Source organism: Leptodactylus fuscus, chromosome 3 (assembly GCF_031893055.1).
Source record: "Leptodactylus fuscus isolate aLepFus1 chromosome 3, aLepFus1.hap2, whole genome shotgun sequence".
Taxonomy (NCBI): Eukaryota; Metazoa; Chordata; class Amphibia; order Anura; family Leptodactylidae; genus Leptodactylus; species Leptodactylus fuscus.
The window spans coordinates 215,462,822-215,475,024 of record NC_134267.1 but is presented as its reverse complement, the minus strand read 5'-3'; the positions used below and the strand labels follow the sequence as shown (position 1 = coordinate 215,475,024).

Below are 12,203 nucleotides of genomic sequence, written 5' to 3'. Positions count from 1 at the left end.
AGTTTGGGCACCCCTATTAATCTTAATCATTTTTAGTTCTAAATATTTTGGTGTTTGCAACAGCCATTTCAGTTTGATATATCTAGTAACTGATGGACACAGTAATATTTCAGGATTGAAATGAGGTTTATTGTACTAACAGAAAATGTGCACTATGCATTAAACCAAAATTTGACCGGTGCAAAAGTATGGGCACCTCAACAGAAAAGTGACATTAATATTTAGTACATCCTCCTTTTGCAAAGATAACAGCCTCTAGTCGCTTCCTGTAGCTTTTAATCAGTTCCTGGGTCCTGGATAAAGGTATTTTGGACAAACAATTCAAGTTCAGTTAAGTTAGATGGTCGCCGAGCATGGACAGCCCGCTTCAAATCATCCCACAGATGTTCAATGATATTCAGGTCTGGGGACTGGGATGGCCATTCCAGAACATTGTAATTGTTCCTCTGCATGAATGCCTGAGGATTTGGAGCAGTGTTTTGGATCATTGTCTTGCTGAAATATCCATCCCCGGCGTAACTTCAACTTCGTCACTGATTCTTGAACATTATTCTCAAGAATCTGCTGATACTGAGTGGAATCCATGCGACCCTCAACTTTAACAAGATTCCCGATGCCGGCATTGGCCACACAGCCCCAAAGCATGATGGAACCTCCACCAAATTTTACAGTGGGTAGCATGTGTTTTTCTTGGAATGCTGTTTCTTTTTGGACGCCATGCATAACGCCTTTTTTTATAACCAAACAACTCAATCTTTGTTTCCAAAATGAAGCTGGCTTGACCAAATGTGCTTTTTCATACCTCAGGCAACTCTATTTGTGGCGTACGTGCAGAAACGGCTTCTTTCTCATCACTCTCCCATACAGCTTCTCCTTGTGCAAAGTGCGCTGTATAGTTGACCGATGCACAGTGACACCATCTGCAGCAAGATGATGCTGCAGCTCTTTGGAGGTGGTCTGTGGATTGTCCTTGACTGTTCTCACCATTCTTCTTCTCTGCCTTTCTGATATTTTTCTTGGCCTGCCACTTCTGGGCTTAACAAGAACTGTCCCTGTGGTCTTCCATTTCCTTACTATGTTCCTCACAATGGAAACTGACAGGTTAAATCTCTGAGACAACGTTTTGTATCCTTCCCCTGAACAACTATGTTGAACAATCTTTGTTTTCAGATCATTTGAGAGCGGGCTGTCCATGTTCGGCGACCATCAAACTTAACTGAACTTGAATTGTTTTGTAGAAAGAAATGGTCCAAAATCCCTTCATCCAGGATCCAGGAACTGATTAAAAGCTACAGGAAGCGACTAGAGGCTGTTATCTTTGCAAAAGGAGGATGTACTAAATATTAATGTCACTTTTCTGTTGAGGTGCCCATATTTTTGCACCGGTCAAATTTAGGTTTAATGCATATTGCGCATTTTCTGTTAGTACAATAAACCTCATTTCAATCCTGAAATATTACTGTGTCCATCAGTTATTAGATATATCAAACTGAAATGGCTGCTGCAAACACCAAAATATTTAGAACTAAAAATGATTAAGATTAATAGGGGTGCCCAAACTTTTTCATAGGACTGTATGAACGATTGTATGATGGTATGTAAATTGTAGAGGTGAGGAACGTAATGAAAACCCATTGTCACTCCCTTTTTAGACCAATCACTGGTGATCTAGTACTGAACTATTTAGCAGTCACATATTATGGGCAATTCGTTTAATAATGAGAATTTTCATGCTCCGTTTTCACGAAGTTTACACCACAATAAGGTGCAATAATCATTCTGATAACACAATGTGAAGGTTTTGCATTTACATATATGGTGGTACTATTCCACATATGACATCTTTGTTATACATGGTTCTTTGCTTTATGTTATACAGGTTACAGGTAGAGCCCAGCACCTTGGATCTGGCTGAGTTTCTGTATGAGGAGCAGCCTGAGCTACTGATGTACAGAACGGACTGTTTGACTATCGATATTGTAAAGAACTGGTACTGGATTAGAGCCGAGGAGATTGAGGATTATTCCAGACAGGTAAATATCCCAAACAACTGATATCCCTTTATAGACAGCTTGCTTGGAAAAGGTACATTATGGACTGAAACATCGGAGTGCTGTCTATTTTTTATTGCTTTTTGGAGAACTAGCTATAGTAATTAAAGGGGTTCTGTTGTGAAGACGACCTCATATCTCAAGACAGTCACCCCACCATTCAGCTAACATGACATGAGTATCATCCAGACATGGACAGTCTGGGTGTCTCTTGCTTAGCAACCCCTTAGCAGACCCCATCTTATATCTGTATTTTGTAAAAGAACATGTGGACATATGTTGTCTTGATGTTTTACATATTTTTGTGTCTAAACAAATGGGCACTAAACCTATTTGTCACCTGGATTTTCTGCATGTACGTAATACGTTTGTATTAATCCTGCGGAGAATAATAGGGGTAATCTGGTTGATTTTTAGTTAGTGAATGGCTGTGGGTGGGGCTTAGAGATCTTAAGGACAGTGCAAAGGGGAGAGGCTCCTGCTGCAGGCAATTCTTTTACAGCCTGTGTGGTAGGAGGAGGGAAAGGAAGATTTCTTTTTTTTTTTTTTTTTTTTTTTTTTTCAGACTTAATAGCAATTGTGATTGCTGGATTTGGGGTCAATCTTATTATCATTTCCATTGGATTTGGTGCAATCTTATTATCATTTCCGCTATAGGCTGGAACAGATTTCACTGTAGACATACGACCCATCTGAAGGGGGCGCATATTTATAAATGATGCACACAGGATATGAAGACTGGCGTTGTAAATGTCAGTCTTCATAAACCTCACCCCACTCTGGTGGCATTTGTTACTATAAATTAAAGCTGTCCACGGCCCCGTGCCAAAAAATCATTGCAAGTATATAATAATTGGTGACCAGGAATAAAATGCTGATGACTCATAATCTTTTCGTTTTGCCGTTGCGATCTGGAACCCTGGTGTTCCATTATTCCTTCTGGTATATTCGGCCTCCAATTGTATAATTGCTATTTTCCGACAATGCCTGCTCTTGATGAGATCATGTCGCTGCCAATATACTGATTTGGGTTATTTCAAAAATGACACGCTGACTTTACTTAAAAATCATAATGTCAAAAAGCTGCAGAGTCTTTACCAATTATTTGGCGGGCAACATTCAGCCTGATTAGAGTCTGGAACACCCCCCAGTGATAACACATTCTGTAGTTCTTCCCAGCACTCTCATTATGGCTTTGATTTTTAATAATTTATTTATTTAATTTTTTTTTTTTTTTTTTTTTTTTTTTTTTTTTTTTTTGCTTTTTTGGAAGATTAGTTTTTATTTCTCTCACATTGCGAGTTGTGTGAATGTTCTTTTGGAATGGGTGATGCTGCCAGCCCGGCTGTATGCATAATTCATCTCCACCGTATTAGAATATAATTACACTTACACTTGGCTCTTAATCTATGGCTCGCTCTTGTTTTCCCGATTCAGCTTCTCCATCTTTTTACTCCCATAGGACTCTCTTTTATGATCCTAGGTATTCTATTGTAACTAAAAAAAAATAAATCATGTACTATTCGTAAAAATTTAATACAAAGCTCTATTATACTAAGACAGTCAAAAATAATCTTTTTGAGCAGGTACGAACAACGTATTTTCTTTAAAAAAGTTGGGTTTAGTTTTTTCTAATTTTCCCAGTCAATATCTACTGCATATTTAAAGGGATACTATCATTGGATACCCTTTTTTTTCTTAACATGTAGGAATAACCTTATGAAAGGCTATTCTTCTCCTACCTTTAGATGTCTTCTCCAGGCCACCGTTCGGTAGAAATCCTGGTTTTCTTCGGTACGCAAATGAGTTCTCTTGCAGCACTGGGGGCGATCCTCAGCGCTCAAATAGCGCTCAGTGCTGCGAGAGAACTCTCCAGCGACGCCTCCATCTTCTTCTGGAACGGCCTCTTCCCGCGTCTTCTTCCATCCTGGGTTTCAATCTTCTAGGTCTTGGGCAGAGCCAACTGCGCATGCCTGGGCCACAAGAAAGTGGCCACTTACACCAGCTTAATGTGTAAGCGGCCATAAGAAAATTGCCGCTTATACTAGCTTACTGTGTAAGTGGCCATTTTCTTGTGGTTCGGGCATGCGCAGTTGGCTCTGCCCGAGGCCTAGAAGATTGAAAGGCAGGACAGAAGAAGACTCAGGGAGAGGCCGTTCCAGAAGAAGATGGAGGCGGCGCTGGAGATTTCTCTTGCACCATTGGGGACGCCCACAGTGCTGTTTGAGCGCTGGGGACCGCCCCCACTGCTGCGATAGAACTCATTTGCATACCAAAGAAAACCGAGATTTTTACCGAACGGCGGAGCAGAGAAGACATCTAAACCTTGGAGAAGAATAGCCTTTCTTAATTCCTACGTGTTAGTCAGAAAAAAAAGCGTATCCAATGATAGGATCCCTTTAAATAAAATAGTCTTGAGACCCTTCAGTTTTCATTCTGGCTACTACACCTTACAATAGACTGGCACTTCCTGTTCTGTAGAGATCACGTCTCAGCAATCATCCTATTCTAGGTTCACACCTGTGTTCAGATTTCCCCAAGTGAACCCCACGAATGGAAACCTAATCCAATTTAAAAAGCAGTTACCAGTGGAAACTTGTGGACCCATAGACAATAATGGGGTCCGTCGGGTTTCTGCCCGATTTCGGCTAGACAAATGCTAAGAGGAAAGTCCGGCCTCCTTTAAAGTGCAATGGGGAATGGGCAGAGACAGGGTGTAGGTGTGAACCTAGCCTGACAGACAGTATTACAATGACAGCTAACACCTATGTTTTCAGATAACACAGCATCCACAGTTCACAATAGATGATGTGACTGCTCACCTCTTCCCCCTCTCTGCGCAGTGACCTCTATACTGGTTGCTATGGCTAACTAAGGCCCAGATCACATCTGCGTTCTGGCCATTCCGTTCCCCCTATCCGCATGAAACATACAGAGAGAAAAGTCCTGCACGCAGCACTTTACTGTCCACATTTACATGCAGAAACCGAGTGGAAACCACACAGACCCCATTATAGTCTATGGGATCCGCCGGTTTCCTTAGGTAATCCCTTTTTTATGTGTATAGGTTTCCTTCAGGGGGTCCTCAAGTGGATTCCCCGAACAGAAACCCGAACACAGATGTGAACCGGCCCCAAGACTGTTTTTAGTTTGTTTTAATAAATCACTCACATATATCACTGATTCCTCACCAGCGACCACTGAGGCCACTGTTTCAGTGACTGGTTAAAATAGGGCTTGGTATGGGTGAGTTTTTTTGTTTGTATGTTTATTTACACCCACCCCCCGGCCACCCCTAAATCCTGGACGATTCATTTAAGGAGACATGGTGCGTGCTCCTTCTGACTCAAGTGGTAAGAAATCCCTTTGGTTTCGATGGTTACTTTCTCGGTTTACTGTAAGTCTCTCTTCCTCATCTCCAGGTGGACGGTGCCCTTTCGTTGGTACGTCTTGGAAAAGAGAAGAATATTCCTGGTTTGGAGCGACTTTCTGATGATCTGGTCACATTGGAAACCCTTGTGTACGAGGCCAACTGTGATGCATCACTAACCCTCAAGGACCTGCACCAGATCAAGGATATTGAGAAACTGCGACTTCTTTTGGAAAACGTAGGTGGTGTGGTATTTCGGCACAGTTTTTCTAAAACTGTGACAAACCTGCAATAATACTGCAGTGTGTGACCTCAGCCTTAGAAGACTATCTATTGTGAACTGTTTTTTTTACTAATAGAAACAATGATTCCTTACTGAGTGAGTTTTTCTCTCTCTTTAAAGAGGACCTTTCATCAGATTGGGTGCAGGCAGTTCTATATACTTCTGCCCAGCAGCGCCTATCGCGCTGTACTGTGGAGCAGGGAGGAACGCATTCCTCCCCGCTCCACAGTACAGCGCGATAGGCGCTGCTGGGCAGAAGGGCACCCCTGGCTAAGTGTCAGAAACGCCCTTCTGACTGTAAAGCCCTACGGTACCGGGACCGATAGCGCTTTACACCGGGCACAGATCGGGAAAGCTGACAGTGCGATGAATTCAGCGCACTGTCAGCTTTCCAGCAGTATATTGAACTGCCTGTGCCCAATCTGATGAAAGGTCCTCTTTAAAGGGGTTGTGCACTTTGTTCAATCCCTTTTATTAGAAGTCAGGCTGATCACCGTCATTTGTTATAATCTGTGATAAATTTGGCATAAAGTATACTTTTTTTTATGTAGATTGTGAGCCCCATATAGGGCTCAGTGTACGTTTTTTTTTTACCCCCCTATCAGTATGTCTTTGTATAATGGGAGGAAATCCATGCAAACACAGGGAGAACATACAAACTCCTTGCAGATGTTGATCCTGGCAGGATTTGAACCCAGGACTCCAGCGCTGCAAGGCTGCAGTGCTAACCACTGAGGCACTGTGTTGCCTGCATAAAGTATCAATTTGTCCCTGCAGCGCCACCAATTGGCAAATAAATCATTACATTTGTGTGGGATAAAATGATTTTGACACTGAATTTGAAGAAGCATTTTTTGGGCAGAGTCAAATTCTGCATTAAATTCCAAGTCCAATTCTGCACCGGTGAAAAAGATGTCTATTCTGCCTCCCATTCATTTCATTGGGAATCTGTCCTGAACAACGAGCGCAGCATCCGTCCTGAAAATATTAGCAGAAAAATATCTGATTCTGCCTCCTATTGAATAGAATGGGATAATAGTGATAATAAATTTTCCGCAGCATTGTACAATTTGTAATGGGATGCAAATTTCAGGCAGAATTTGAGCTGGATTCCGTTTAAAATTCTGTATCAAATTCCTATGTGGGAGCGCCCTCTTAGGGTTAAAATCCAATGGCATTTACTTTTGAGCATTGATAATGCTCTTACTCAAGACCCAAGTGTAAGAATGTTATATATGCTCGAAATGTAGACCAGGTTTTTTAAGGAGTTATCTACAAATTTAGTATTTATAATCTGACCTTAGAGTAGGCCATAAATATCTGAATGGTGGGGGGGCGACAGGTGGCCCCTGCATAGTTTAGCAGCCACTGCTGGAACCTTTATTGTACACCAAACAGGGCCAGAAGCCTGCGTAGTGGCCGGGTATTGGCTCCCATCAAGTTCAAAGCTGATCTGTGCGGGGGCTGTCTGCCCACCCTTTCAACACAAATTTGATAGGTCATAAATACCAAAAAATCCTGGAAAATCTCTTTTAAAGGAGTTGTCCAAGCCAAAAAATTATTTTTTTTAAATAGGCTGGAGGAGGTGGGGAGGGGGGAATCATACTCACGTGCTCCGATGTCCTCCCTGCGCGGTCCGCTCCTGCTGCTCAGCTGTCTTCTTGAAGTGAAATTCCTCGCCGGCTGTGAAGCCCCAGGTCACTTCTGCTGAAGCCACCGATTGGCCTCAGTGGTCACGTGTGGCGGGGACGACAATGGACCGGTGGGACTGGACCACGCTGGGACGTACTGGGGACAAGTGAGTATGATCCCCCCGGCCTATTAAAAAAATGCAATTTTTGCCTTTAAGTTTAATCAGGTTATTGAATTTAACCCTAATGGTACCAGACTGATGATAATTTCACATGTACAAATAAGACCTGGATATGCTCGGTCCAGCATATTTGCAAATCGAGGTCGTAAATGAGGGACATCCACCCCATAATAACTTCGAAACATTGTAACGTCACTAATAAATGAACGCAAGAAATGATTTTTCTAAACTGGAAATTCCCTCTAATGTCTTGCAGTCTTCCGAAGAACACTATGTGAAGAACGCCTATCAGTGGATGGTTCCTTTCCTCCATCGTTGCGAGGCGCAGACTCCCGGCGCGGCGAACACTCTTCTAAAAGAATATATAGTAACTCTGGCTAAGGACGACCTTAAATTCCCCCTGAAGATATTTCAGCATTCCAAGCCTGATGTAAGCTGACGCTCCTCTGCTTTATCTCTTTGCTTTGCTTCATGACACTGTTCTTGCGGATATGGACAGAAGAGCTTTCTTAGCGATGACAGGCCTGAGTTTCTGATGCTCATTTCTATTCATGAATTTCCCGGTGACTTATTTGCTGAAACACTGTTTGCAGTGTTTAAGAAGAGAAAAAAAAAATCACTTAGTTCTGTTAGCGCATGCAAAATAAAACAAACACCGTAATGAGGGCTTCAGCCGAAAAATACAAAAAGTATTAGGGAGCCTCGACTTGTTTCCGGGCTGCCGGGACCTTTTTGTCACCGCCATCTACAGCCAACTGAAATATTCGGTAATTGTACAGCTATTTGGCGCTGTGTAAATATTTTTAGCTCTCTGAATATTTTATACGTGTGCGAGAAGTCGAACATCATTATCATGTTTGCATCTTCTGCATCCACAAATATCATCTCGGTAGATTATGGCACAGGTGTAATTACTTTCATTTGTCTACAAGGTCTGCAGCTAAATTTGGGAGCGTCTACGCTGACTGCTCCCCCTGTATAACACATGTAATGCTAGTTCACAACATAACTTTGAAGGGGGCTTATTCTTGCACATCTGTATTAATAAATACCAGTCAATAACGTCTTTTCTTAGAATTTTGCAATATGCCGTCCCTCTGTTTTTCCTCCTGGAAATGTAGGATAAATTGACAGTTGAATAATGTTATTCCCCTTATCGTACAGTGTGTCTGACACCTGCAACACTGCTTAGAGTCGCACCCTAAGGCCCGGATCACATTAGCATTCAGGTTTCCGTTCGGGGACTCCGCTTGGGTCCTATCCTAATGAATTTCTCATACTCTTGACTCTAGGTTCACACTAGCATTCGGCAGTCCGTTCTGTGGTTTCCGTCTTCTGCATGCAGAAGACAGAAGGCTGTCAGACTGGGTCCGGCCATGAGCGTTTTATGATCTCCGCCGCAAAACCATTTTTTTTTTAAAAACCGGACACAGAGTACTGCATGTCTGACTCTGTGTCCGATTTAAAAAAAAAACGGTTTCGCCGCGGAGAGCATAAAACATTCACGGCACTCACGGCCGGACATTTTTTCAAACCCATTCAAATGAATGGGTATGAAAGAGTCCTGCAGGTTTCCACCTCTGGCTCAGTTTTGTGCAAGAAACGGAAACCTGCAGAACAGAGACTGGGCGCAGATGTGAACGAGCCTTGCAATCACTATAGCACAGTGGAGATAGAAGCATAGCTAATGATAATACAATAAGATAATATTGTCAGTGTAGTCAGCCTGTATCATAGTCCAGGTCTGTACGGTAATAGCCGAGTATCTGAGCTGTCAGATCTGGTCTGAGTAGTGTAAGGAGTCTGTATAATAAGAGAGTGCAGTCAGCCTGTGTCACTGTCTGAGTCTGTACGGTAATAGTCCAGTATCTGAGCTGTCCATATGGTCTTTGAGAAGAGTGAGGATGTGATGAGGTATAATAAGAGAACGTAGTCAGCCCAGCTCACTGTCCGAGTCTGTATGGTAATACTCGAGTAGCTGAGCTGTCAATCTGTTCTTTGAGTAGTGGTATAATAAAATGTTGGAGTCAGCCAGCCTATATTACCTTTTTTTTAATTCATTTTTTTTAAAATGTAGATTGTGAGCCCCATACAGGGGCTAATGTTGTCCTTGGCAGGAGTCGAACCCAGGACTCCAGTGCTGTAATGCTAACCACCAAGCCACCATGTTGCCCCAGTCAGCCTCTATGACTTCAGAGTCTGTACAGTAATAGTGGAGTAGCTGAGCTGATGTTCTGGTCTTTGAGTAGTGTGAGGATGTGGGATAATAAAAGATTATATTCAGCCTGTGTCATTGTCCGAGTCTGTAGAGTAAAACTCGTGTCGCTGAGCTGTCGCTCATTGAGTAGTGTGAGGACTGTATAATAAGAGAATGTTGTCCGCCTGTGTCATTGTCCGAGTGTACGGTAATACTCGAGTAGTTGAGCTGCCGATCTTTGAGTAGTGTCAGGACGCTGTACAGTAAGAGAGTGCAGTCAGCTTTTATCATTTTCCGGGTCTGTACGGTAATACTCGAGTAGTTGAGCTGTCGTTCTGGTCTTTTTTTTTTTTTAATGTAGATTGTGAGCGCCATATAGGGCTCAAAATGTACATTTTCCCCTATCAGTATGCCTTTGTAGTATGGGAGGAAATCCACACAAACACGGTGAGAACATGCAAGCTCCTCGCAGATGTTGTTCCTGGCAAGATTTGAACCCAGGACTCCAGCGTTGCAAGGCTACAGTGCTAACCACTGAGCCACCATGTTGCCCCATGTTGATCTTCTCTTTGAGTAGTATGAGGACTCTGTATAATAAGAGAATGAAGTCAGTGTAGTCAGCCTGTGTCACTGTCCGAGTCTGTACAGTAATAGATGAGCTGTCGATCTGGATCGTTTTTTTTTTTTTCCCCCCTATCAGTACGTCTTTGTAGTATGGGTGAACATCCACGCAAACACAGGGAGAACATACAAACTCCTTGCAGATGCTGTTCCTGGCAGGATTCGAGCCCAGGACTCCAGCGCTGCAAGGCTGCATTGCTAACTGAGCCACCATGTTGCCCCATGTCAATCTGGTCTTTGAGTAGTATGAGGAAGCTGTATGCTAAAAGAGTGTAGTCATCCTGTGTCATTGTCTGAGTCTGTGCGGTCTTTGAGTAGTGTGAATGTGTAATAAGAGATTGTAGTCAGTGTAGTCGGCCTGTATCATTGTCCGAGCCTGTATGGTAATACTGGAGTAGCTGAGCTGTCGATCCGGTCTGTGACTAGTGAGGACTCTGTATAATACAAGATTTATCTATTTTTTTTCCTAGCTTAGCAACAGTTGTGAATAATTAAGCGGCGGTGGCGGCATGTTCACATTATAAATGAGGCCGCTCTACAGATCTGCTAACAATAAATCATATTTCATCTGCATCATTTAGGGTACAGAGATTAAAAGATTTCGTGAGCCGCTTTAATCCTTGATTAACTAATTTGACGTTGAGATATTTTACCCTCAGAATTGTTTAGGGAGAGAATTTTATGCAAATCCAGAGATCTGAAATTAGAAACATGTCCTTTCTAATGCAAATAATGCTGCGCGCTCCGTCATGTTTATGTATATTACTACATGGATATTTCTATACCTCTACATCCCGCTTTATACATGTATGAGCTTCATTATACTACGGTAAGCAGAATAATTCATTACAGTTATTTCTGATGTAGCATGCTTGGGAAAGCCAGGAATCTAGACTATTGGTAATCCCTATTCCTACGCAATATTTGCATCCAATTCACAGCTCTCTGACTGTCTGTAATGTCTTTTTCATCATTCGTTTTTAATGGACTATTGAAAAAAATAACTTTATTTTATTTTATGTAGATTGTGAGCCCCATATAGGGATCACAATGTACATTTTTTTTCCTATCAGTATATCTTTGTAGAATGGAAGGAAATCCACGCAAACACAGGGAGAACATACAAACTCCTTGCAGATGTTGTTCCTGGTGAGATTCGAACCCAGCACTGCAAGGCTGCAGTGCTAACCACTGTGCCACTTTTTTTTTCTTTTTTGACCCAACCTACTGATCCATTTTTAATGGCCATCATTTGGATGCAATTTTTTTTTTTTTACGTTAAAATTGGACCCGTTGACTTCTCTTATGGCGTGTCCTATTATTTGACTTTAAAAAATGCATCTGTCTATAACCCCATTGATATCATTGGGGTATATTTATTACGCCTTGTAGGCCATAAATCATAGCAGTTTCTTGCACTGCCCTTGCCGCTTTCCTAAAAATGGGGGAGCGGCCAGAGTGTGCAGATTTATTATCCTTTACATGCTGGATTGATGCTGTAAATCTAGACCAGCAATGAGCTAGCGTAGATCCCCTCCCAGAGACGTAGACCAATGGAAGGTGCACCTCATGTATTAGGGGTGCTCCCTCCTTCTTGATGATATCACCAGTCTTCATAAATCTTCTTCAATGTATTTTAAAAACTGACTTCCCACAGCCATCGTGTGAATAAGGACCTTATACCTACTAAGGTCCAGCCACCACAATAGGCCCGACACCAACTACTTCTGACTCCATGCATTATATAGTACCATCTATACACGTCAACATCTATCTCTTTGGGGATAGTGAAGCCATACACTGAAACAGCTGTTGTGGGGTGTTTGTCCCTTATCAATGCACCGCTGGATTTAATACAGCTTTAAGGG

General features: G+C 42.3%; 1 protein-coding gene across 3 annotated transcripts in view; it reads left to right on the top strand.

Annotated features, from left to right (window-relative positions):
* The window catches only part of NBAS (NBAS subunit of NRZ tethering complex), a 498,058-nt gene that overhangs the window by 156,676 nt on the left and 329,179 nt on the right, over positions 1–12,203 (top strand). For all 3 annotated transcript variants that reach the window (XM_075269168.1, XM_075269167.1, XM_075269169.1), the window contains 3 exons: positions 1,880–2,033; positions 5,474–5,659; positions 7,774–7,947. In XM_075269168.1, coding sequence (XP_075125269.1) covers positions 1,880–2,033; positions 5,474–5,659; positions 7,774–7,947 — 514 coding nt within the window. The remainder of the gene's footprint in view (positions 1–1,879; positions 2,034–5,473; positions 5,660–7,773; positions 7,948–12,203) is intronic.